General features: G+C 39.8%; 1 protein-coding gene across 1 annotated transcript; it reads left to right on the forward strand.

The window, feature by feature from the left end:
- Positions 1-7,481: 7,481 nt before the first annotated feature.
- Positions 7,482-22,246, forward strand: LOC120625207. Its single transcript, XM_039892235.1, has 2 exons — positions 7,482-9,236; positions 22,097-22,246. Exons 1-2 carry the CDS (start codon positions 7,482-7,484, stop codon positions 22,244-22,246), a joined length of 1,905 nt encoding a protein of 634 aa, XP_039748169.1.
- Positions 22,247-23,038: the final 792 nt, after the last annotated feature.

The raw sequence follows: 23,038 nt of genomic DNA on the forward strand, positions 1-23,038 counted from the left end.
ATTCTGATTAACCGCCACTACACGGCACCGAAGTATAAAAGTTAAGGACCGATAAAAAGCCTTAAAGTGTTATCTGGAGAGAAACGGAGGAATTCGGCAATGATTCGGAGACGTACACCTGCGGGTTGGCATTCAGAATTTTCCATATACCATCGTGTTGAGATAAACCAAATGTTGTTAGCAGATCTTTGTAAGTAAACAGTACGTTGCTCCGTTTTGAAGTATAGATAAGGCAGCCATTCCTGGTCTGTTACACGTCTCTAAGATAAACATTGAGAATGATTCTGTGCAGGAGACATACTGCAGACGCGAGGTATGTTCTACTTTAACACGTTGCAGACGTAGGTGGTGGCATAGACGCCTTATGGCACGCGCACACCGGGGACAGTAGGTCAGATGAATACGTAACTGATAAGAGATTGCCCGATTGAGTTTTACCATCAGTTACGTAAGTATGAATTTACATTCCTTAATTCAGAAGTTGTTTTTAAAGAAGTCACGGGCGCTAGTTTTTATACATTTCAGTAATAAGAACAACATTTTGTGCGGCGTAGTGAGGGCCATCAGTGGTCACCATACCTCCTCTTTTTACGGGTGGAGAATAGTGGTCGCAGCGTCCTACTACCATCCACTGCGCTCACCACACGGTCACATCATCGACAGTATGAACTAAAAAAGAGTAAAACTAAATAATTCAAACGCAGTTTTCCCGTGCCGAGAACGAAGTGCATGGAACATTTCCACTTGACCGCAGCGCCTGTGTCGTGTACCCGGCAGCTGGGCCCGTCCGCAGCTGAGACGCGCCAGCTGCCGCCTTGGCACCGCTCCATAGCCACAGCGATACAATGCGTGCGTCTCTACAGCAGATAATAAGACAAACTGTCCACTGCTACAACTGCTATACAACTCCGATGTATATAAGTTGCGGAAGCTAAGGTCGGGAAGTCATTTCATTCACATCGTGACATGAACGAATAGCTGAATCCGATTTCGATATGCAATAAAGCCATTTTTTATTTTTGAATCTAAGCTTAGATAGATAAGGTAGGGGAGGTGGGTAGGGGTAAGAAAGGTATAATAAGGCGATACATTTGGCTAATTTTCCACTTAACAATTATTCATTCTAAAGTCGAAATCTCCTCAGGATGCTCCGGTTTCGGAGCGAAACGTGCGTAGAGGGTACATTGCCGAAGATCTGTTTGGTGTGGAGTATAAGGATTGAAGAAATTATAAATTACAAGAAACAGATTCCCTGCTTTTCGCGGACTATAGCAAATTAAGCTTAATTTTCAACATATATCATAGATATCCGCCTGCTTCTTTCTAATATTTATTTTTGAAGTTATACTTCTTTAGCGGCGTTAGGAAAAATAATGGGAGTGAAACTATACGATGTAACGAAATGCGCGCGCACATTTCCAGGTTACACGAGTTGAACAGGATAGACAGGTAGTTGCGAAACCGAGTGAGAGGCGAATATATCGTCCGCCAGCTCACTTTAAAAAACCGGCGCCCTGAAGTTAGCTATAAGTTTTGACAGTGTACACTTTCAACTGTCAAAGTCTGCGGGCTCATTGGTTATTTAATTGTAAAAAAATCTCAAATTTTAATGTTCAGTGAAACTTGGTGGTCGGAAATCGAGATAACTAGATAATGCGTTATAATAAACCTATTAAATACCTTTTTTCTATTGTCGTTATCTCTAAAAACGTAGAGAAAACGAGCGCACGCCAAGTAAGGTTTTTAATAGGCAAAAGTTGCAATAGTGTAATCCAAATTACATAATTGCATCTTTCTTAAGGCTCTTAAATTTTCGCCTTCGCTACTTCGTTATAGGACGTCTTTCTTTTGGCGAAGAAATGGTTAAAATCGGTCCGGTACTGTTTCTTTGTACTTATACAAACAAACAAAAAAAGTATTTACCTAGCATAGACTAATAATTGTTACGCGTTCGTACGAGTTTTTTACAAATCCCGTGGAAACCAATTGGTTTACCGGGAAATAGCCTACGTGCTTTCAACTAAGTCTTTGGACGAAATTTCGATAGCCAAAATCTCAGTTATGTCTAAATCAAAAGCACTTTTTATTTTAGCCCCAAATTTTAATAAATTACTGAGAAAACATTACTTCTCGCGAGCATTTAGTCAGAAATACGATCGATGGTAACATAGAACTTTGCATCATGCAGGGGTGGTAATTGTCGTACTTCAACATCAGCACTACTTTAAGCTATGCATTATGTAAAGCATTAAGCATTAATGAATAATTCGTTTATCGGAAATTGCATACAATTTTACAATAAACAAGTTCAAGGTTTGTAGAAAAGTTCTATTATAGTATAAAGGATTACGTAACTGTTAAAAAAAGCTTGGGTGTGGGTTATTGTTCTAGCCAGGCTTGCTCTTCTAATTATTTTAAATGTGAGATGGTGATAACAAAAAAGAACACCCGGCTTAGTTTGTTGTAGGCTTCTTCTCAGACCAGGGCGCGTTTGGAACCCTTGTAGCTTTAGTTTTAAGTTTACGAAAAAAATAAAATAGTTTCATCTAACATGTACACATTTTTCATGTAATATATGCATCAGTGCCATCTATTTCCCTACTTGTATAAAAAGATATTGTTGTCTTTGGCTTAGACCTTAAGTACACGCGTAAAGTGTACAGTACTTACTATAAACACGACCAAATCGCTATCATTATCATCATTATTAACTACCCATTAGGGGCCCACTCCATGACCCAGGTCTACTCCCAGAATTAGAAGGGTTTAGACCGCAGAAAACCACACACAAAATACGGATTGCTAGACTTCCCATTCATAAAACAACATTATAAATATGCTACGACAATACACACATCGCCATCTAGACCCAAAGTAAGCGCACCTTTTGACATGGATACTATATCACACTATAATATACAGACAAACACCCAGCACTGACAAACTTTCATGTTCATCACACAAACATTTTACAGCTGTGGGAACCAACAGCGTTGGACTCAGAAAGCAGGGTCGATGCCCACTGAGCTAATTGGCTGACAATATTCTGGAGAAAACACACATAATTCAGAAAAGAAAGAGGTGCATGCCGGGGTTTGAACTCGTCGTCCAAAAGTGAAGCCAAAGTCCTAACATGTTAAACGTATACGAGATCACGAGATCCTGGGTTCGAATCCCGGATCGGGCCAAATTATAAAAAATATTGAGCTGGGCCAAATTGTATAAGGCAGTGTGTATATTCTATTAAACAATTTTTGGTACTAGCCCGCAGTTGCTAAATAGGCAGTGTTAGCCCCCGTGCTTCGGAGAGCACGTGCAACCGTCGGTCCCGGTTATCATCACTTAATTGTGGTAATAGTCGTTAAAGCCCACCAACCAACATTGAAGAGGCGTCGTGGGTCTATGCTTTAAAACCGTGTCAATGGTATTATAATAGCACATACATGATACACCCTTCCAGACCTCTAAGCCCTTTGGCTAAAAGAGTTACAGTGTTGGACGCTGTAAATAACAAAAATCCTTCCTACGATTCAAATTACATTTCGATCCAAATTGCACGTGATAACCCATTCCGAAAAGTGAAATCCCGTAATCCGACTACATGACAAATAGTTTCCCCAGAGGGCGGGAGTGGGAGCGGTTAGGGGTAAGAGGCAAGGGGTAGGTAAGGGGTAGATTTTCTCGTTAGAGCGCGCAGGTGGCGCGCACAGGTGTTACAATTTTTGCATTTGCACGTAATTGGACCTTTTTTGGATCGGTTATTAAATTCCCTGTGGACTTAATGTGACAAACTTGGCATTCTGTTAGTTTCAACCTTAAAAAACATAGAAATATCTTGGCCTGATGCGCTGGGAGAAGATCCTCATCATAACGACCCATTATCGACCCATGTCCCACAATGAGAAGTGATTAAGGCCGTAGTCCACCACGCTGGCCCAGTGCGGATTGGTGGACTCCATATTCCTTTGAAAACATTATGTAGAACTCTCACGCATGCGATATTTTCCTGCCCCTTCGAAGCAAATGATATTTTTAATTAATTAAAACGCACATAACTTCGAGTTGCGTACCTTAATTCGAACTCAGCCTCCCGAAATTGACGCTGAGCTCCTATCCACTTCGCTAGGGAGAAGATAAAATGGGAAAGTAAAATATTTAAAAATATTTCTGCCTCATATTACACCGCAAGATTCGCGAGGTCTTGGATTCGATTCCGAGTTCTAGCCAATGGTATACCTAATTACTTTTAACTTTCAGTTTTATTCTTGGCAACTGTTTCGTTGCTTTGGAAAACCTTGAGCCTTGTTCAAAACGGCTGAAATTACAGTGCAGATATATTTTTTTCCATTGCAAGTTTGCCCTCGACAGCAATCTGAACTTTTTTTTGGCGTGTTGGAAAAGCTTTATTGCTACCTCCAGTACGAGTAAAAGGGTAGGACGGATCTTATGTGGGACTCCCCCTACCTAAAGGGGGTATACCCAAACTAAAAACCACCACGGCATGCCCCTCTTGTTGGCTTTGTTAGACGCCCGGGGAACTCGTTGTATACCACCCGGACGTTTACCAACCACCCCAAACTGTAATCTGACCTCGTAGCATTTAGTTTAAGATGGTAGCGGCGTAATCTGTTAGTGGTTTGCAAGTTATAATAAAACCATACCCCGACATTGTAACGGAACGCGTAATGGCTACCCACGGCCAACGACTCTCACAGACAAAAGAAAATTCGGAATACTATAAATCTCCAATACCCTTTGTTTTTTGCCTGTCTGTCTTTTAAATTTACTTTAAAATTTACTAACTAAAATTTTCGTGTTTAATCAACATTTCTTTAATAAAGTTCACCGGTTACATAGCAAGTTATATTATTGCATTTGTCGATATTTCGATTTGCATGGATCGTGGTCAAGACGGAACAGTCCACGATCCATGCAACTGGGTAACACAATATTATCGCAGTATGTACCCGTTGAACTATATTTAAGAAACGTTTGTCTTTTGACGTGTATCCATTGAGATTTGAGAAGCAGCGCGTGTTAGGAAATAGGGAATTACAGCACTTTATCTATGATAAACCCGATGATTATATTAAATATATCAACAAATAATAGTTTGTATACTCATTGATAATGTATTGAAAATAGAATAATGGACTTTAGTAGACTGTCAAATAAAAGTATAGGATCTATGGCGGGAGACGCGAGTTTGACAAGTTAGATTGGCGGCAAAGAAAAGGGAGGACGGATTTAAATTAATGAATTGAGAATAGAAGATTAAGTAAAGTATTGTGGATAGAACGTTACAAATTGGGAATAGATGATTTATAATGGAAACGATAAACGTAACGAAATACTGTTGTGGCGGAACAAGAGTTGTATATACTGGTGATGGAGTTGAGATAAGTTGTTAAAAGTTGTTGGTACTATGGTTGTACCTGATGTTGCATCAGATAAGTATATCTCATCCTTTGGGTTATTTATTGGTATCATATATGGAGCCCTAGCATTATTTTACACACACAGTTTATGTAGCAGAGGTTGCTCTATACAAACAACTTGTTCCAAAAGTCCTGATGTTATAAGTGATCATAGTAGTTATGTTTTAACTGTCTTAAAATATGTCTTGTATCAAAGGGCCTAGCGTTATTACATATGATGTTGTAATTGTGTTTATAAGTTGTTTTAATTGATTGAATAAAAGAGCAACGGTAGAGTTTCTTGCCAGTGGTCTTCTCTGCCGAAGACAGCATTCCGAACTGGTAGTAGAGTCATTTGAAGGTAACAAGTAATATGAATTATAGAGAAGCCTAATATACAGTATTAGAGTCAGTCTAGTTGTTTTATTTCACTCCTTGGGAAGTCAGGTTTATCTAGTACCGACCCACAACACTGCTCTAAAGCAGGTTGGTGGGCTTTAATGATGTCTTTTATAAAATGAATACTTTAATATGAGAAACTAGGTATTTAGCTTCAATAATACTGTTAATTAATGAAAGATCTAAGTGCCATCCTGAACATTGTTGGTATTGAAGTGAATATCTGAATACCTGGGCCCTTCATTTCTCTATATTTTTTTAGCATCAGAAGTGGGATCCTATTCATGTCCAATTTATGCCTTTCTCTAATGCAGATTTACTTTTTTTAGAACCATCCCGTCAAATGTGGAAATAATAAAGAATTTGATGTTTATGATGATGCCTCAACTTTTTGCTGCTATGTGCTGAAACAGAAACACTCTGGAGACAAAGCACCATGCTTGTTGAAATTCTATATAAGGATATGTGGTCCGGAGAACCAATTGATGTGATATTTTTATTTTTTATTTTTGTTGTTTCTACTTTGCAAAGATAATACTTATTATTTGAAACTGGTATGGCCTAGTGGCTCTTTTTTACTTGGAGTCAAAAATAGAATTGATTTATATTTGTTTTGTTTGTTATAAACCAACTAGTCAAGTTAGCCAAATAAAATGTGTGATAAGTTTGATAAATTTGAAATTTCAAGTTTTATTTAACTAGTCAGGTTAACCAAATGGAATTTGTGTTAAGTTTTATTTTATTAGTCTGTCCAGGCTAAAATAAATTAACTGGTCAGGTTAGCCGAACGGAATGTGTAACAGATTTTTCTTTTAATTCTTATTTATTACATACAAGATTTCAAGTTTATATTGAGCAACTAGTCAGGTTAGCTGAGCTGTTAACTTTTATTTAGGAACTTTTCTATGTACTTCGAGATCGAAGTACTTGTCAGGAAAGCCGAGATAGGAGAGATTATGTAAATTATTCAGAACATATCAAAGAATACACATAAAACAAAACAAAACAAAACAAAAAAAAAATTTGTTGGTAGAATAGAATAGAATATGATTATGTATCAGAACAATACATATAGGGAAAATTACTAGTGAATAGCTAAATGAAATAGTTTATATGTTGGGTTGTGTGAAGAAAAGAATTAGGAGTCAGCTTAAATGTTGTGGGTTAGGTTAGGTTAGAGATCTTTCAGTATGATGTTGAGAGAAGTTCTTAAAAATGATATAAATAAAATACAATTATAAACAAAATAATGTTGCTGCTGCAAAGGAAAATATATTAGTTGCATTATAAATAATTAGATTATATTCTGTTAAACAGGTGGTTTAATTGATGTTTAGATTGAAATAAAGAGGTCAGAGGTCATGGGGGTCAGAGTTGCTCGCGTCCGTAGGTTTTACCAAAGACAGGTTGGAACCCTCGTTACCCTACACGTGGCCCCTGGGTGGTGCAAAATGAGCAACAAAAACAAAGGTGGTAGGTTTGGTCCGTGGCTTGAAATACCACCCTGCGAGCAAAGCCGCGCCGCTAAATGATTTGCCATGTGTCACGATTTACTGTGTCATACGACTGGTCGTGTTCCGGAGCGATGCTCGTAGTAGCTAATTGAGGGGAAATGGGTTTGTACAGTTGTGCTGCATTTGATGATAGGTTTTGATCCGTGTTGTCATGGCGCCGGGCGTCTCGATTTGGAGAGCAGCGGGATCCGAAGCACGGTGCACCGCTGGCCGACCGCAGGTAGTAGGGGGCCCAATTAGTAGGTTAGCCACCTATGAAAGGCTGCCCCGCCACCTCGCGAAAAATCCTGGGATGGCCTTCATCGTGCCGGTTGGCGACCGGAGAGAGGTCCCGATGGCGATTCCCAGGGGGGTTCGGGCGTCCCCGCGGTCTCCAGTCGAGTCTACCATCAGCGTCGCGGTGACGAAGGTCATGGTATCTAAAATGCTGCATCTCGTACAACTTCCAATTCCCCTACCTATCCACTACCCCCACATAATAATGAAGCGTAACAGAAAAAGAAGTAAGGTTACACAGCGGCTGCACTACCTCTCATTCACAGTGCACCTCTCTAACATTCGAGGACTGCACTCCAATCTCTACGCGGTTCATCACCATCTTGAGACCTCTAAGCCGCATATGCTTTTCCTTACGGAGACGCAAATAGTCAGTCCTGCAGATGTAGGATACCTGCAGTACCCCGGGTACTCGCTTGAGCACAATTTTAAACCTCGCGCAGGGGTCTGCATGTACGTTCGAGACAACATCTGCTGCCAACGTCTCCGTAATTTGGAGGTACCAAACTTCTCTGTTCTGTGGTGCTTGGTAGATACGGGTTTAGAGCGTACGATTTATGCGTGCGTCTATCGTTCGCATAGCGGCGACCAGGAGACCACTCAGCTGTTCAACTATCTCTGCGAAAGGGCAGATACCGTTCAGCGTCGGTATCCGACTGCTAGGCTTGTATTTCTGGGGGATTTTAATGCCCACCACCAAGAGTGGCTATACCCGTACCAGAAAACCGATCATGCTGGGAGAGAGGCGCGCAAATTTGCATTATCGTTAGATCTCTCTCAGCTCGTTCACGTAGCCACGCGGATACCTGATGTTAACGGTCATACACCCAATTGTTTGGACCTTCTGCTAACAACCGACCCAGACAGTTTTTCGGTGTCAGTTTCAGCTCCCTTAGGTACTTCCGACCACTGTCTGGTGAAGTCTGTATCAAACTACTACCCTCCCGCCTCTGATTCCACTGTTAAGAGACGAGTGTGGCGATACAGGTTGGCAGATTGGGATGAGATGCGTCATTTCTTTGCATCCTATCCTTGGCGGCAAATTTGTTTCTCTTCCAAAGACCCTTCGAGCTGTGAGAAAGCTATATCAGGCGTGATACGTCAGGCAATGGAGTTCTTCATACCATTCTCTGACGTATCACTAGCTGGCAAAACTCCCCCGTGGTACAACGCTGAATGTGCCAGTGCAGAGGCACGAAAACAGTCTGCGTTTGTAGCTTGGGCGGATGCTCGTGCTCATAAGGCTTTGGACGTCAGGGATAAGAAAAAAGAATTCAATATTGCCGCCAAATCCTACAAGCGGGTCCTCAAAAAGTCTCGCTTCGGCCGCACCAATCGCATTGGACGTAAACTAGCTGCTCTTCCCAGTGGTAGTAAAGCTTTCTGGTCACTCGCGAAGTCGGTCGAGGCAAACTTTTGTCGTTCTTCGCTGCCGCCCTTGCAGAAACCTGACGGGTCATTGGCAGTGTCTGCAGCAGAAAAAGCAAATCTCCTTGCATCTCTGTTTGCGGAAAACTCGCGTCTGGATGCTGGAAGTACCCCCCCACCGCGCTTTCTACCGTGCGACTCAGTCATGTCTGAGATCCATATACACCAGCACGAGGTCTTAAAAGCACTTCGCAACCTTGACGTGAGTAAAGCCAGTGGCCCAGATGGTATATCTGCAGTTGTCCTGCGGAACTGTGCTTCTGAGTTGTCTCCTGTGCTGACACGCTTGTTTCGACTCTCTCTAAATTCTGCTCAAGTCCCAAAATCTTGGAAGATTGCGAATGTGCAGCCAGTACCCAAGAAAGGTAGTCGTGCGGACCCGGCCAATTACAGACCTATTGCCATCACGTCCATACTCTGTAAAACTATGGAACGTGTACTCAATAACAAGCTCCTCTCATACCTAGAAGGAAACGATCTTATATCAGACCGACAGTATGGTTTCCGTAAGAACCGGTCTACTGGTGATCTTCTAGTGTATGCCACTCATACATGGGGCGAAGCCATTGAGAAACACGGTGAGGCACTTGCTGTCTCTCTGGATATCTCCAAGGCTTTTGATCGGGTCTGGCACGGCGGCCTTCTCAGTAAGCTTTCTGCTTACGGAATACCTGCTGGCCTTTGCAGCTGGATATCTGATTTTTTGAGGGAACGGTCTTTTCGAGTGGTTGTCGATGGCCACTCTTCTAACCTCATGGCTGTCAATGCCGGTGTTCCTCAGGGATCTGTCCTCTCCGCTACTCTCTTTCTGCTACACATCAACGATCTTTTGAATCCCAATCTTTTTGGGTACGCTGATGACAGCACCGTTACGGAGAGGTACTTGTCCAGCCCTAGGGCCAGTGCTAATGATATCCTTGAGCATAGAGAGTCCTTGGTGGAGCGTATTAACTTGACTCTAAAAGAGGTGTCTGATTGGGGTGACGCCAATTTGGTTAAGTTCAATGCTGCCAAGACGCAGTCGTGTTTATTTTCCGCAAAAAAGAGCCCTTTCACCTTGGCTCCCACTTTCCGGGGTGTATCCGTACCAATTAGCGACCATATTGAGCTCTTGGGTGTCAACATCTCATCCAATCTCAATTTTGGCAAATGCATCGAGTCCAAAGCCAAAGTGGCAGCTAAAAAACTTGGTATCCTCAATAAGGTTAGGCGGTACTTCACGCCAGGTCAACGCCTCGCACTGTACCAGGCTCAAGTGCGAACCTGCATGGAGTACTGTAGTCACCTGTGGGGTGGCTCTGCCAAGTACCAACTTGAAGCTTTGGATTCGGTGGATCGTCGCGCCAGGAGAATTATAGGCGACAATTCGTTAACGCAGGCGAAACTACATAGTCTCCAGCACCGACGCAATGTTGCCTGTTTATCGGTTTTTTACCGGATATACTTCGGTGAGTGTGCTCAGGAACTTCACAATCTTGTTCCCCCTTCCCCGTTTTACCACAGAACAGCGAGACACCGAGAGCGGTGGCATCCTTATGTGGTTGATATCCCATCAACACGCACGAAACGTTTTTTATCCACGTTTCTGATACGTGCCGCTAAGATGTGGAACGCCCTCCCGGTAACTGTGTTTCCTGCCACGTATAATTTAGGTACCTTCAAGGCTAGAGTGAATAGGCTTTTTCTAGGCAAGCGTGCTCCAACCTAGACCTCATCATTGCTTTCTAACGGGCATGATTGTCGTCAAACGCTGGCCTATCGTTAATAAAAAAAAAAAAAAAAAAAAAAACATTGAATAATAGAAATAACAATTGAACAAACATTGAATATATACCTTGGCTTTTATGAGATGATAAAAAAAAAAGATGTAAACTAATAGAAATAATTCCATCTTAGCGTTTTTATATTAATTTATTTATATTTATCTTATATATTACTTGACTTGGACAGTGGGAAAAATATGAATATCACCAGTGGGTGATGATGTTATTGATATCACTTGAGAGTGATGATGATGTGGATATCACCAGTGGGTGATGATGTTATTGATATAACTTGAGAGTGATGTTGTTGTTGATATCACCAGTGGGTGATGATGTTATTGATATCACTTGAGAGTGATGATGTTGTTGATATCACCAGTGGGTGATGATGTTATTGATATCACTTGAGAGTGATGATGTTGTTGATATCACCAGTGGGTGTTGGTGTTTTGGTATATATTGGTTTGACTATTAGACTGTACCTATTGCATCTGTGACTAAATGAGACTAACAATGCAAATAACAGAATTGAGGAGAAATACAATTATGTGTATATTTTGATAAAGTTGGACTGGAGGCAAATGGATAAATTGTTTGAGATTTATATTGAGATGGAAATATTTGGATTGTGATTGTACATGTTAAAATGTACAAGATAAATGAAAATGAGTATTTTTGATTTACATTGTTGAAAATTAATCATTTTTTTTTTTTTTACTTTGGTAGAGGTATTACATTGTTATAATTTGTTAAATGGTGTTGAATTTTGATGAAAATATTGTTTACAGTTTATTGATAAAAGTGTATACAGAATGTAACTGATTTGATGATTTTTTATGCTTATATACCATTTGAACTAATTTTATAGAGGTGTACATAAGATGATGTACTTATAAGGATGTTCTTTGAACCTAAAGACTTATGATACAATACATATACCTAAAAAGAATAACCCTATGTACTTCGAGAACGAAGTACTTGTCAGAATGGCCGTGTTAGGAAATAGGGAATTACAGCACTTTATCTATGATAAACCCGATGATTATATTAAATATATCAACAAATAATAGTTTGTATACTCATTGATAATGTATTGAAAATAGAATAATGGACTTTAGTAGACTGTCAAATAAAAGTATAGGATCTATGGCGGGAGACGCGAGTTTGACAAGTTAGATTGGCGGCAAAGAAAAGGGAGGACGGATTTAAATTAATGAATTGAGAATAGAAGATTAAGTAAAGTATTGTGGATAGAACGTTACAAATTGGGAATAGATGATTTATAATGGAAACGATAAACGTAACGAAATACTGTTGTGGCGGAACAAGAGTTGTATATACTGGTGATGGAGTTGAGATAAGTTGTTAAAAGTTGTTGGTACTATGGTTGTACCTGATGTTGCATCAGATAAGTATATCTCATCCTTTGGGTTATTTATTGGTATCATATATGGAGCCCTAGCATTATTTTACACACACAGTTTATGTAGCAGAGGTTGCTCTATACAAACAACTTGTTCCAAAAGTCCTGATGTTATAAGTGATCATAGTAGTTATGTTTTAACTGTCTTAAAATATGTCTTGTATCAAAGGGCCTAGCGTTATTACATATGATGTTGTAATTGTGTTTATAAGTTGTTTTAATTGATTGAATAAAAGAGCAACGGTAGAGTTTCTTGCCAGTGGTCTTCTCTGCCGAAGACAGCATTCCGAACTGGTAGTAGAGTCATTTGAAGGTAACAAGTAATATGAATTATAGAGAAGCCTAATATACAGTATTAGAGTCAGTCTAGTTGTTTTATTTCACTCCTTGGGAAGTCAGGTTTATCTAGTACCGACCCACAACACTGCTCTAAAGCAGGTTGGTGGGCTTTAATGATGTCTTTTATAAAATGAATACTTTAATATGAGAAACTAGGTATTTAGCTTCAATAATACTGTTAATTAATGAAAGATCTAAGTGCCATCCTGAACATTGTTGGTATTGAAGTGAATATCTGAATACCTGGGCCCTTCATTTCTCTATATTTTTTTAGCACGCGCATGAATGTGATGCAGCGATTCATTAAAGTCGAAAGCTGAATCGGCCGCGCATAGACAGTGTAGCGGTATCAGGCGATATAAATAACCCGATCGCACGGTCAGTTTATATGGCGCCAAATGTTGGGATTAAAATATTAAAGAGCGGCCCTAAGATTTGCCAATCCACAATTTTTTTTTTCATATACCCGTTACTATATCCCATCTCAGAAAACAAGCACCTATATCTAATTATAAAATGTAAAATGTAAATTGTTGATATTGGAAAAGAGCAACTGCTGAGTTTCTTGCCGGCTTCTTCTCGGTAGATTCGCCTTCCGAACCGGTGGTAGAGTCACAACACACCGGCAGACTGTACGTTCCAAAAGTGCTTATATTAGGCCTACTTGAAATAAATGAACTTTTTTTTTTTTTTATTATACGTATATGTGCGAAATACACGAAGTTATCCAAAAAGATACCTGACATCGATAATTTCCATGACTGACCCACAGCTTTTAGGAAAAAACTCACCGAATACCTTATCGGTGAGTTAAATTTTACATGTTACATGACGCTTTGTCAATGCTATGTGCACTTGTAATTGATGTGCATATCAGTGCATGTTTTTGTGCGTGTGCTATGTTTAAAAACGTGTATTATGCATGTTGTTAGTACTAGCTCTTAATAAATAAATAAGACTATTGTATTTGGCGAGTTAAATTTGCCGATCTCCCTGGCGCAGTGGTGACCGTGGTATACAGTGGAAGGTTCCGGGTTCGATTCCGGCAGCGGTAATTTGGAGCAAAAAACGTTGGCATTGTATTATGGCCCTTTGAAAAAGGTTCTTAATAGATGGCGCTACAGTCGCTATAAGACTGACCGATTGCTTAATTGGTTAAAGTCGCAGGTTCAACTTCTGTCGGTTTCGAACATTCTTATATGCATTTAAAAACACTAATTAAAATTATAACATAGTACATGATCTACATATCTCTCATTAGTCGGTCCCTCGCGAATAAGGTTCGTAACTACTTCTATGGCGAGTAATCTTGTGATATATGATGTCTCTAGATAGGTTCTACATATCCAACCATATTTGCGAGCAAATTTATGTTTATTTATTAAGCTAATTTATTAATAATTGCCAACCCCTTATCTGCGTTGCGCGGGATACGACAAGCCGATTGAAACTAATCGTGTTTTAGCGCTTCAGTTACTTTAGTTCTCTGTCTTATTCCGTCGTTATGCCACCATTAATAAGGCCCATAAAGTGTTAGGTCCTGAACATTATTTATCTGGCCTTTAACGCACGTGGGAATGGTGAAACGCACCTGGGGCATTCGTTCGCAGCCAATACATTACACAGACTCGTCAGACATAACGTAATGCGGTGCAGAAGGCCATGTGCGTTGCGGGCGCGGCGCACCCACTTGGAATATTTAGTGTGTGTACACGCACGTCATTGGGCACGTAATACGTGCAACGGAAGATGGTTTATGTTTGAGTCGACCTTACTTGCGTAGTTGGGTACAGTTGTATGGGGTTACGGGGGTAGTTGTATGGTTTTAATTATACCTCCCCATCATCATCATATCAACTCTTTACCGGCCCACTATAGAGCACGGGTCTCCTACGAAAGTTAGGTGGAGTTAAGGCCGTAGTCCACCACGCTGGCCCAGTGCGGTTTGGTGGGCTTTAACGACTTTTATCTCAAGTTAGTGATAAAAACCGGGACTGATGTGATTGCTTAACGTGCTCTCCGAGACACAGGACACTGACAATTATCTCCGTGCTGGTACTGACAACACCCGGACTTAGTAAATTGGATTTTTTTATATGAATATGCTAACACGTAATCCGGGTTTCAAACCCAGGAAAGCGTTATCCGTAAGCTGAGCATGCTAACCATTCAACCGAGCAGTCGTTGTATTAGATATTAAGTGCAAAAAGCTCTGTGTACATACAAACTAACTTTATTTTCTGCGCAGTAAAACTAAAACAATTTTGAGTTTAGTGGAGCGGAGAATCAAAGTTTTATATACAATTTTAAGCAAATGCCTATCGATTGCGCCAGGGGGCACCATCTGGCGAGAATCTTTTCTATATTAATGCGGGCGACAGTTGGCGACCACTGATATCAATATACTGTATTGTCTATTATGAAACTGGGAGTAAGATCTACAACTTTGGTAACGGATGTGACGTTTGCGGTGTGTTAAATAACAGACCAAGTAAAGCGAGATTCCAGAATTTACTTCGGTGAAATACTTTTTATGAAGTAGTTTTTCAAGTTGAAGCGGTGATATAGCCTAGAGGGTAAGGCTTCGGCCTCTTATCGATGAGACCAAGTTCAATCCCCGGCATGCACGTTGAACTTTTCGGAGTTATGTGCGTTTGTGACTTAAGCAATTTAAGTTGCTTTAACGGTGACGGAAAATATCGTGAGAAAACCTGCATGGCTGAATGTTTCGGAAGTCCACCGATCCGCATTTGGCCAGCGTGGTGGACGCCGGGCCTAAGCCCTTCTTGTTCTAAAAGGACATCCTTGCCCTGTAATGGGTCGGAAATGGGTAGATATTAAAGATGAGTAGAGCTATTTTTGACAGAGCTCGTCCGAGAAAGTGCTACCGCGGTCCTTTTTTCTTTCACAAAGCAACATAGCAGTGTTCCGATCTGTAGGGCGTATCATCATCATTAATCAACCTTTTACTGGCCCACTATGGGCACGGGTCTCCTCCCATAGCGGGAAGGGGCCAAGGTCCACCACGCTGGCTCTGTGCTGATTGGTGGACTTCACACACCTTTGAGAATATTATGGAGAACTGTCAGGTATGCAGGTTTCCTCACGATGTTTTCCTTCGCTGTTAAAGGGGGGGTTGGGGCTAGGGTGCTGCACCTTACATTGGCACAGGGCGTTACTTTACGTACTTTATACACACGTATTACAATAAGAATTTTTAAAAATGCCCCTAATAGGTTGGCTGGCTACCATCTTACACTAATTCGTCTCACCATGAGAAACTAGTAATTATGTCTTTCTCGTCCTATTTCTATGAGATAGAGCGAGACAATTGATATCTATATCTATTATAATTATCTAAGCTAGCAGGTGACATTGCTGACAAAGGTTAGTGTTTAAGGCAAGAAAAAGGAAAAAAATATCGTTGTTGCTGCGCATTATACAATTGGCTACAGCATGTTTGTTTGTACACACGTATGTTTTATCGCAAGAACCAAGTAACGTAGCGTTAAGTCCGTTAAAATGCGCTTTAACAAACAAGCAAACAGAGAGCGGTGCGGGCCGCAGCTGACGCCCCTGGCCGCGCGCGTAAACACGCATAAATACGGGATAATTACGGATTTGCGCGACGGACGGTGTGTGCGCTTAGAATTACTTAATGGGGCAATACAAATTTTGGTAATACATTTTGAGTATGGAAACAGTAATAGCCCAGTGGTGAGTGACTTCGCGCATGCATCGCTAACTTATAGTAGCTACGTGCGTTATAAACAAGATCACTTACTTTAAAGGATGAAGGTAAATGGCGTGAGGAAACCTGCATGCCTGAGAGCCCTCCATAATGTTCTTAAAGATTTTAAACTAAGATTTTCGTGGTTAATCATAATTTGTTAAATATAGTTCAACGGGTTGTAGCGGTCTCCACATTACAGAACTAGATGGCGCTACAAAAATCCTGTATCGCGGCAGCGAAGTGTTAACGAAGAATGCCTATATATACAACTTCCAAAAATTAATGTTCGGACCTCAGTCCCCGAACACGATCATCCGCTCGGAGGAAGATCTTCCTATTGTTACGGTCGAGCGTATGACCATAGCTCCCGTACATGACCCTGTGGTCATACGGGGGATATTTCAACCTAGTTGCATGGATCGTGGTCACGACGGGACTGCGGAGGTACGATATGTCAAGTTGGATGTCACGAGCAGAATCTGACTACCCTTTTTTTTTTTGTCGTGGTGGAAAAGCTTTATGGCTACCTCTGTTCTTTTGGGCAGGACAGAGGTTATGTGGGACTCGTTTACCCGGACTAAAAACCACCACGGCATGTCCCTCTCGTTGGCTTTATTGGACGTCCGGGGAACCCGTTGTATGCTTTCCAGACGTCTACCAACAACCCCAACTGATTGCCAGGGCTAATACGCTGAGGAGGAGGGCATCAGGACAGTTTGACCCCCCCTCGACAGTAAGGAGACTCATATAGGGACGTGTAGCTAGCCCAATAACTACCCGCCGCCTCCCAGGGCAAGCAGACGTGCGGCAAAGAATCTGACTACCCTAGAAATATCGATAAATCCCCAAATATTATCGTGGTATATACCGGTTGAACTATATTTAAGAAATGTTCTTAAAAATGTGTGAAGCCATTATTTATTTATTTATTTACTTGCATCCATGCCTTTACATAGTCATTCTGCCCTAACACTACGTATCAAATTTTGGCCATTTTGGTCAACCGAGGAATTATTTGTATGGAGCAGGCATGGAGGTAGTTTAAAGGAAGGGGAGTAACATAGGTTTTAACTTTTTATCCCAGGAAACTAAAGGTTCCCACGGGATTTGTAAAGAAAGTTATTAAACGCTAGCGTAGATCAGATAGTTATGAAAAATTTACCACATAATTTCTCCCAAAACAACTGCCTAAGCTATAAACAGCTGAGAAGTTTTTTTATGTATCACAAGCTTATTTAAAGAAATGCCAGTCAAATTAAAACAATTATTTGTCTGTGTACCTATTAGGTAAATCAGTTTGTCTATTGAGAAAGGACGCTTCGGGTAATGCGGGTGGAAAAATACGGGTGTGCAATTCTAATTCAAACTCAAAAGTAAGTAATTAAACTTAGCTAGTGTTATGGGAACTAACATGACTGACGAATATTGTTTTTATGAAGAATACATATAATACTCATAATATATATACATGTTCACCACTCAAACATTTTTCAAATCGAACACACGGCCTTGGACTCAAAAAGCAGGGTGGCTGCCCACTGCGCCAATTAGGCGTTCATACATAGATATATGTTATTTTTTTTTGGTAGGAACTACATTTGTTAACTTAAAACTAAAGCTACGATCCGCTATGGCAGGTGGAACGCCGAATTCAAAATTATGACGTCACGTCTATATAAACATAAATTTGTACCGCTTCAACTTCGAGCATCTCTGCTATATCAAGTATTTTCCGATTTCATACCATCAGTTGCTAAGTTTTTGGTATCATAACTTGATTACCTAGCTAGCCTAGCTATTAAAAAAGGTCGTACTAAAGATTTCATTTGCCTATGACGTAACACCCGGCGAGCGTTTTAGCGGGATATATTTTTTTATTAATTTAATTTGCAATTCATATCAACAAAATAGAATTTATTTTTTAATATAGTAGATACTTCCGAACGTTATAGAGCATATTATATCGTTCATGTGATTTTATTTTATATTAGGATTTTTCTATATGTTGACATTTGGTACCAAGTTTCAACTTATTAAGATTGATACAATTGTATAACTCCTCATTTTGGAAGTCGGTTGATAAATGAATGGCTAATGGTTTCCAGGGCACGGGGCACTCCTGGCACAAAATCCGCCATTATCCACAATATATATGTTTACGTACAGCGTACTCGCGCGGCCTGGACACGGCATCTGCGGCCCGGGATTTATATGTTTGCTGATAAAACACACACTTTGTTGTCTTTAGGGCAATTAATATATTAAACGAACATACCTACCGTTGATCCTAGCCTGGTAGTTAGGGCGATAAATACAATTACGTTCAAAAACCCGGCTACTGAGAAATTGAATTTTTCTAGAAATCTAAAAGCTATAAGCTGAAAGCAAGTAGTTAACTATAAAATGTTTAAAAACCGCTATTGAATAACAAAGATCTTCTATTAATCTCCTAGGGACCTCCACATACAAGACCACTGCACCAGGAAGTCGTCAACAAGGAAGTCCATCATAACACGGTCGTTTCTACATGTGCATCGCGGCCTATTAATTTTTTGGTTTGGTTGGTACTTCAAGGTCACGTTTAGATAAGTACTTTTTTACATGAGAGAGAAGAAAAATATAACGTAGAAACTAAGGCAAAAGCCAAAGTCAAATATTTCTTTATTCAAATAGGCACAAAATGTTTTTATATACAAAATGTGTACATAGTAGTGAGTAGTGATGGCGATAACTACATTTTTTTTTAATTCTTTACTTATTCGGGACTTACATAATTTGAATTTGTAAACTTAAAACTAAAGCTACCCTCGTAGCTTCCAAAGGCGCCCTGGTCTAAGAAAAACAAACTTAGCTGGGTGTTTTTTTGTTGTCACCATCTCACATTGTCATTTGAAAATATTTAAGAAGTAACCTGGTTAGAGCAATAGTTCACATCCAAGCATTTTTTATCGTTTACGTAATCCTTTATACTACGTTAAACATTACGTTCCTAAGATTACGACAAGTAATTATACCTATTTGTCAACTCAAAACTAAAGGTACAGGTTTGAAGTGCGTCCAAGAGTATTAAAAGTAGTTCACAACAGACTAAGTGGGTATTCCTTTTGTTATCACTATCTCGCAATATTATAATGGAAAATTTCAAAGGGAAGTACGCACTTTTAACTTGGAATAGCTTGTACCCCTAGATGTATTTAACATTATATAAACCGGCGAAGCGGAGGCGGGTTGCGGAGTGCAGGGGCGAGGGGGAATGTCAACAACATTTGCATTAGGGTTGAGGGTCGACGGATTTTCCAAGAACATCGATATTTTCATTACTATGATCGATATTATCTACCTCAACAGGAAAAATCTGAAAATTTATTTTCCGATTTTTCTATACGATATGCCTGAACAAAGCTAGTTCATATCTAGGTTGGATTACTCTTGCTTAGAAAGATTCTTTCAACTCTTTCCTATTTCTAAGGAGCTAAAGAATTCGGAAGGGTGCTACGAGCTATAGCAGTTTGTTCACTCTAGCTTTATATGCCGGAAGGGTGATCAACGCGTCAGAGCTTTCTATCTCAAACGGAAGTCAACCAGTCACGTGGTCACACTGTTTTGTGGTAGAAATGTAGAGAAAAAGCGAGATTGTACATACACACTTATCGAGGTAAATGACTCCGAGCCATAAATACACTATAATTTTTTTAGACATAAATAAACAGATAAGTATACTACGACAATACTCACATCGCCATCTAGCCCCAAAGTAAGCGTAGCTTGTACTATGGGTACTAAGATGACTGATGAATATTTTATGAATAATAGATGTAAATATTAAATACTTATAAAATACAGATAAACACACAAAACATTCATGTTCATCACAGAAATTTTTTCCAGTTGTTGGAATCGTTGGGCCTTGGTCTCAGAAAGCAGGGTCGCTGGCCACTGCACCAATCGACCAATAATCCAAACTAACCAATAATCGGACCAATTAGGAAAAAACCTAAATTATTTCACTTCGGGATGACTATTAATGTTTATTCTGAATTTGTAGTATGTGAAAGTACAACATTTTTCTATACAGATCGATGTATTCAGTAATATATGGATCGATATTATAATCACATCGATGGTGAACATCGATATGTTAACTAACGATGCCCTTCCCTAACTTTCATACTCGTGGGAAACACCACCTGTGTCATCTCCGCAGAACATCTCTGCTACTCAATATAAAGGACTCGCAACACTTTAATAACCTCTGGCGCAGTGGTGCAAGCGGACTTGTCTGAGAGTGGCCTTATCGCTACATAGCGATCTCTTGCAGGCAACCAAAGGCGTAAAAGAAAAGAGGTAGGTGGCACAATAAATAAGATATAAACATTATATATGAATAAAATATTTTGGACATGTAATCCGGAACACCAATAAGAACTTCTTCAAATTATCAAAATTACAAAAAAAATCTTAATTCATTTATTTCAAGAAGGCCTAGTTTAAAAGCACTTCAAGTCAGTCTGTTGTAGTGACTCTACCACCGGTTCGGAAGGCGGATTTCACTGAGAAGAGCCGGCAAGAAACTCAGCAGATTGCTGTTTTCCAACATCATTTTATAGCTTAACAATCTTTGGAATTTTTCTGTTTTGTGAGAGTTGAGAGCCTGCTTCCAAGCAGCCTTGTCGTTAAGGCATACATCAATCGTATAGTAACCACGATTGGTTAAATGTGTTTTCATATAAGTATTGTTTTAACTTAGGTAAAGGTATATCTAAGAATACCTATGGTATCATGTTGTAAAAGCATATACCCATCCATACAATGTCAAGTGGCAGACCGAAGAAAGCCCGACCATTTTCTTTCCTTTGTGAAAAATTTAAACAAATAGGATTACTAACAGTTTGACGGCCAACTGGTGCATTGGCCCTGCTTTCAGTGAGTCCAAGGCAGTGGATACGATTCCCACAACTGGAAAATTTGTGTGTGATAAATATGAATATTTTTCATTGTCCGGGTGTTTATTTGTATTTTATAAGTATTTATGTAAATTATTCATAAAATTATTCAGTCATCTTAGTACCCATAACACAATCTACGCTTACTTTGGGGCTGGATGACCGTATTGTCGTAGTATATTTATTTATTTACATTAGCATCACAATATGGCCAAGGGAGTCCAAGTTTCCACAAAATAAATGGAAAATGTTTTATGCGTCGCTCAAAACCTACGACAATGGTTTGGAAAGAGCACAAAATCGTTATTTAGAGCAGCGGTGTCCAAAATAGAGATAGCCTTAAAGAGCAAACCTTCGTAAGGAAACACCTAAAGCAGAAGAAGAATGTTATTACTGTTACAAGCTAGTTGCACAAGACGCAAGCTACATGTGTCTGGGAATAGTGACTGTAAAGTGCTCTAAAATCCTTACTTTTCACAAATTAAAGCGCCGGATGAGAAAACACAGCCAGTTTACGACCTTTCAGTAATACATTCCTGTAAAAAACCTTTCATTCAAGCTTAAGTTCAGTACCCCATCAATAACTGCCAGATTTATACCACCTGCTACCTAAGAGAAAAACTATTATGTAACTCCGGGCAATAAGCTATATTCGCACGTTTCTATTTTTCGCTGTCCATTGCCCGCTCGCCATAAAAAATGTTAAGTTTAATAACAACAAACACGTAATGTATTGCCGAAGTTTGTTGTAACAAATCAGATTACGCAGTGCCAGCACAGCGGCGTATACAAATTACAGCTGTTACAATGTTGTCGCAATGTAGCCTATATATTAACGGTTTTGTGCGGCGGCATTTCCAGCTGCTGCACTGTGGAGCGGCAATGTATTTGGGGCAAAACAATATGGACGGTGTGGCACAGTTCGTTTGGAGCCGGGCGTCAGGTGTGGACGACGGGCGCGCGGGTTTGGCAAATTTTAATGAATGTCGACACTGGAGTGAGGTTCTCTAGAAGGGGTACTTACACTCCTCTTTTGGACAAAAAAGTTACCAATTCAATTTATTTGGAATTCCTACTCTGGTATTGAGAGCGAGAAGCTCAGAATCATGACCTATATATACTCAGAACACTCCAATCGCTTACTAAAAATTAAATAAAAAACAGGATTATTTACAGAAGCATCACATTATATTTATAATAACATAGTCTCTGTGAAACAAAATATTACCTACTCTTTATAAAAAAAAACCTGTTATTAACAACTTGACTTACTATTAAAGGAAATAAATTTGTGATATCTGCATATCTCCTGCGCAAGGTAAGAGCGCCGGGAGCCGCTGGAAACAAGCGGCCCATTAGGGACGTAGATTTTGGAACTCCCTACAAAATACCTATTTGCAGCAGTGGACGTCAATCGTTTGATTTGATGATAATGATGTTGATACGCTTTCAAAACTCAAAAGCTCTTGCATAAGCATTTAAATTAAGTGAACTGGTTGGTTTAATATTTTATACAATGAGATAAATTGTAAGAGAACTTTAGCTTTAGTATAAGTTAGTTTAAGTATCGACGTCTCGGGCTGTTACTGACAAAAAGGGTGTTAACAAACGAACAAACGGAAGGAATATAAATGCAATACCACACAGATCATGTATAAAAGTATCGCTTTCCCTGTTTCAAAGCGATACCAGTTCGGGTCATCTCCAGATGTTTGTTTATGGGTTTCACAAGTCACAACGCACAATTGCAAAACGTCCGTAGAAACAAAACACTCTGTATTTGTAAAAAATTGTAGGAATCGT

This window comes from Pararge aegeria, chromosome 1 (genome assembly GCF_905163445.1).
Source record: "Pararge aegeria chromosome 1, ilParAegt1.1, whole genome shotgun sequence".
Lineage (NCBI taxonomy): Eukaryota > Metazoa > Arthropoda > Insecta > Lepidoptera > Nymphalidae > Pararge > Pararge aegeria.

Excerpts from the sequence above, each read along its gene's own strand:
- LOC120625207 (XM_039892235.1), top strand. The coding sequence starts at position 7,482 with ATGGCGCCGGGCGTCTCGATTTGGAGAGCAGCGGGATCCGAAGCACGG. Across the intron at positions 9,237-22,096 it reads AAGCACTTCGCAACCTTGAC|CTGCTGCACTGTGGAGCGGC; the intron begins GTGAGTAAAGCC and ends CGGCATTTCCAG.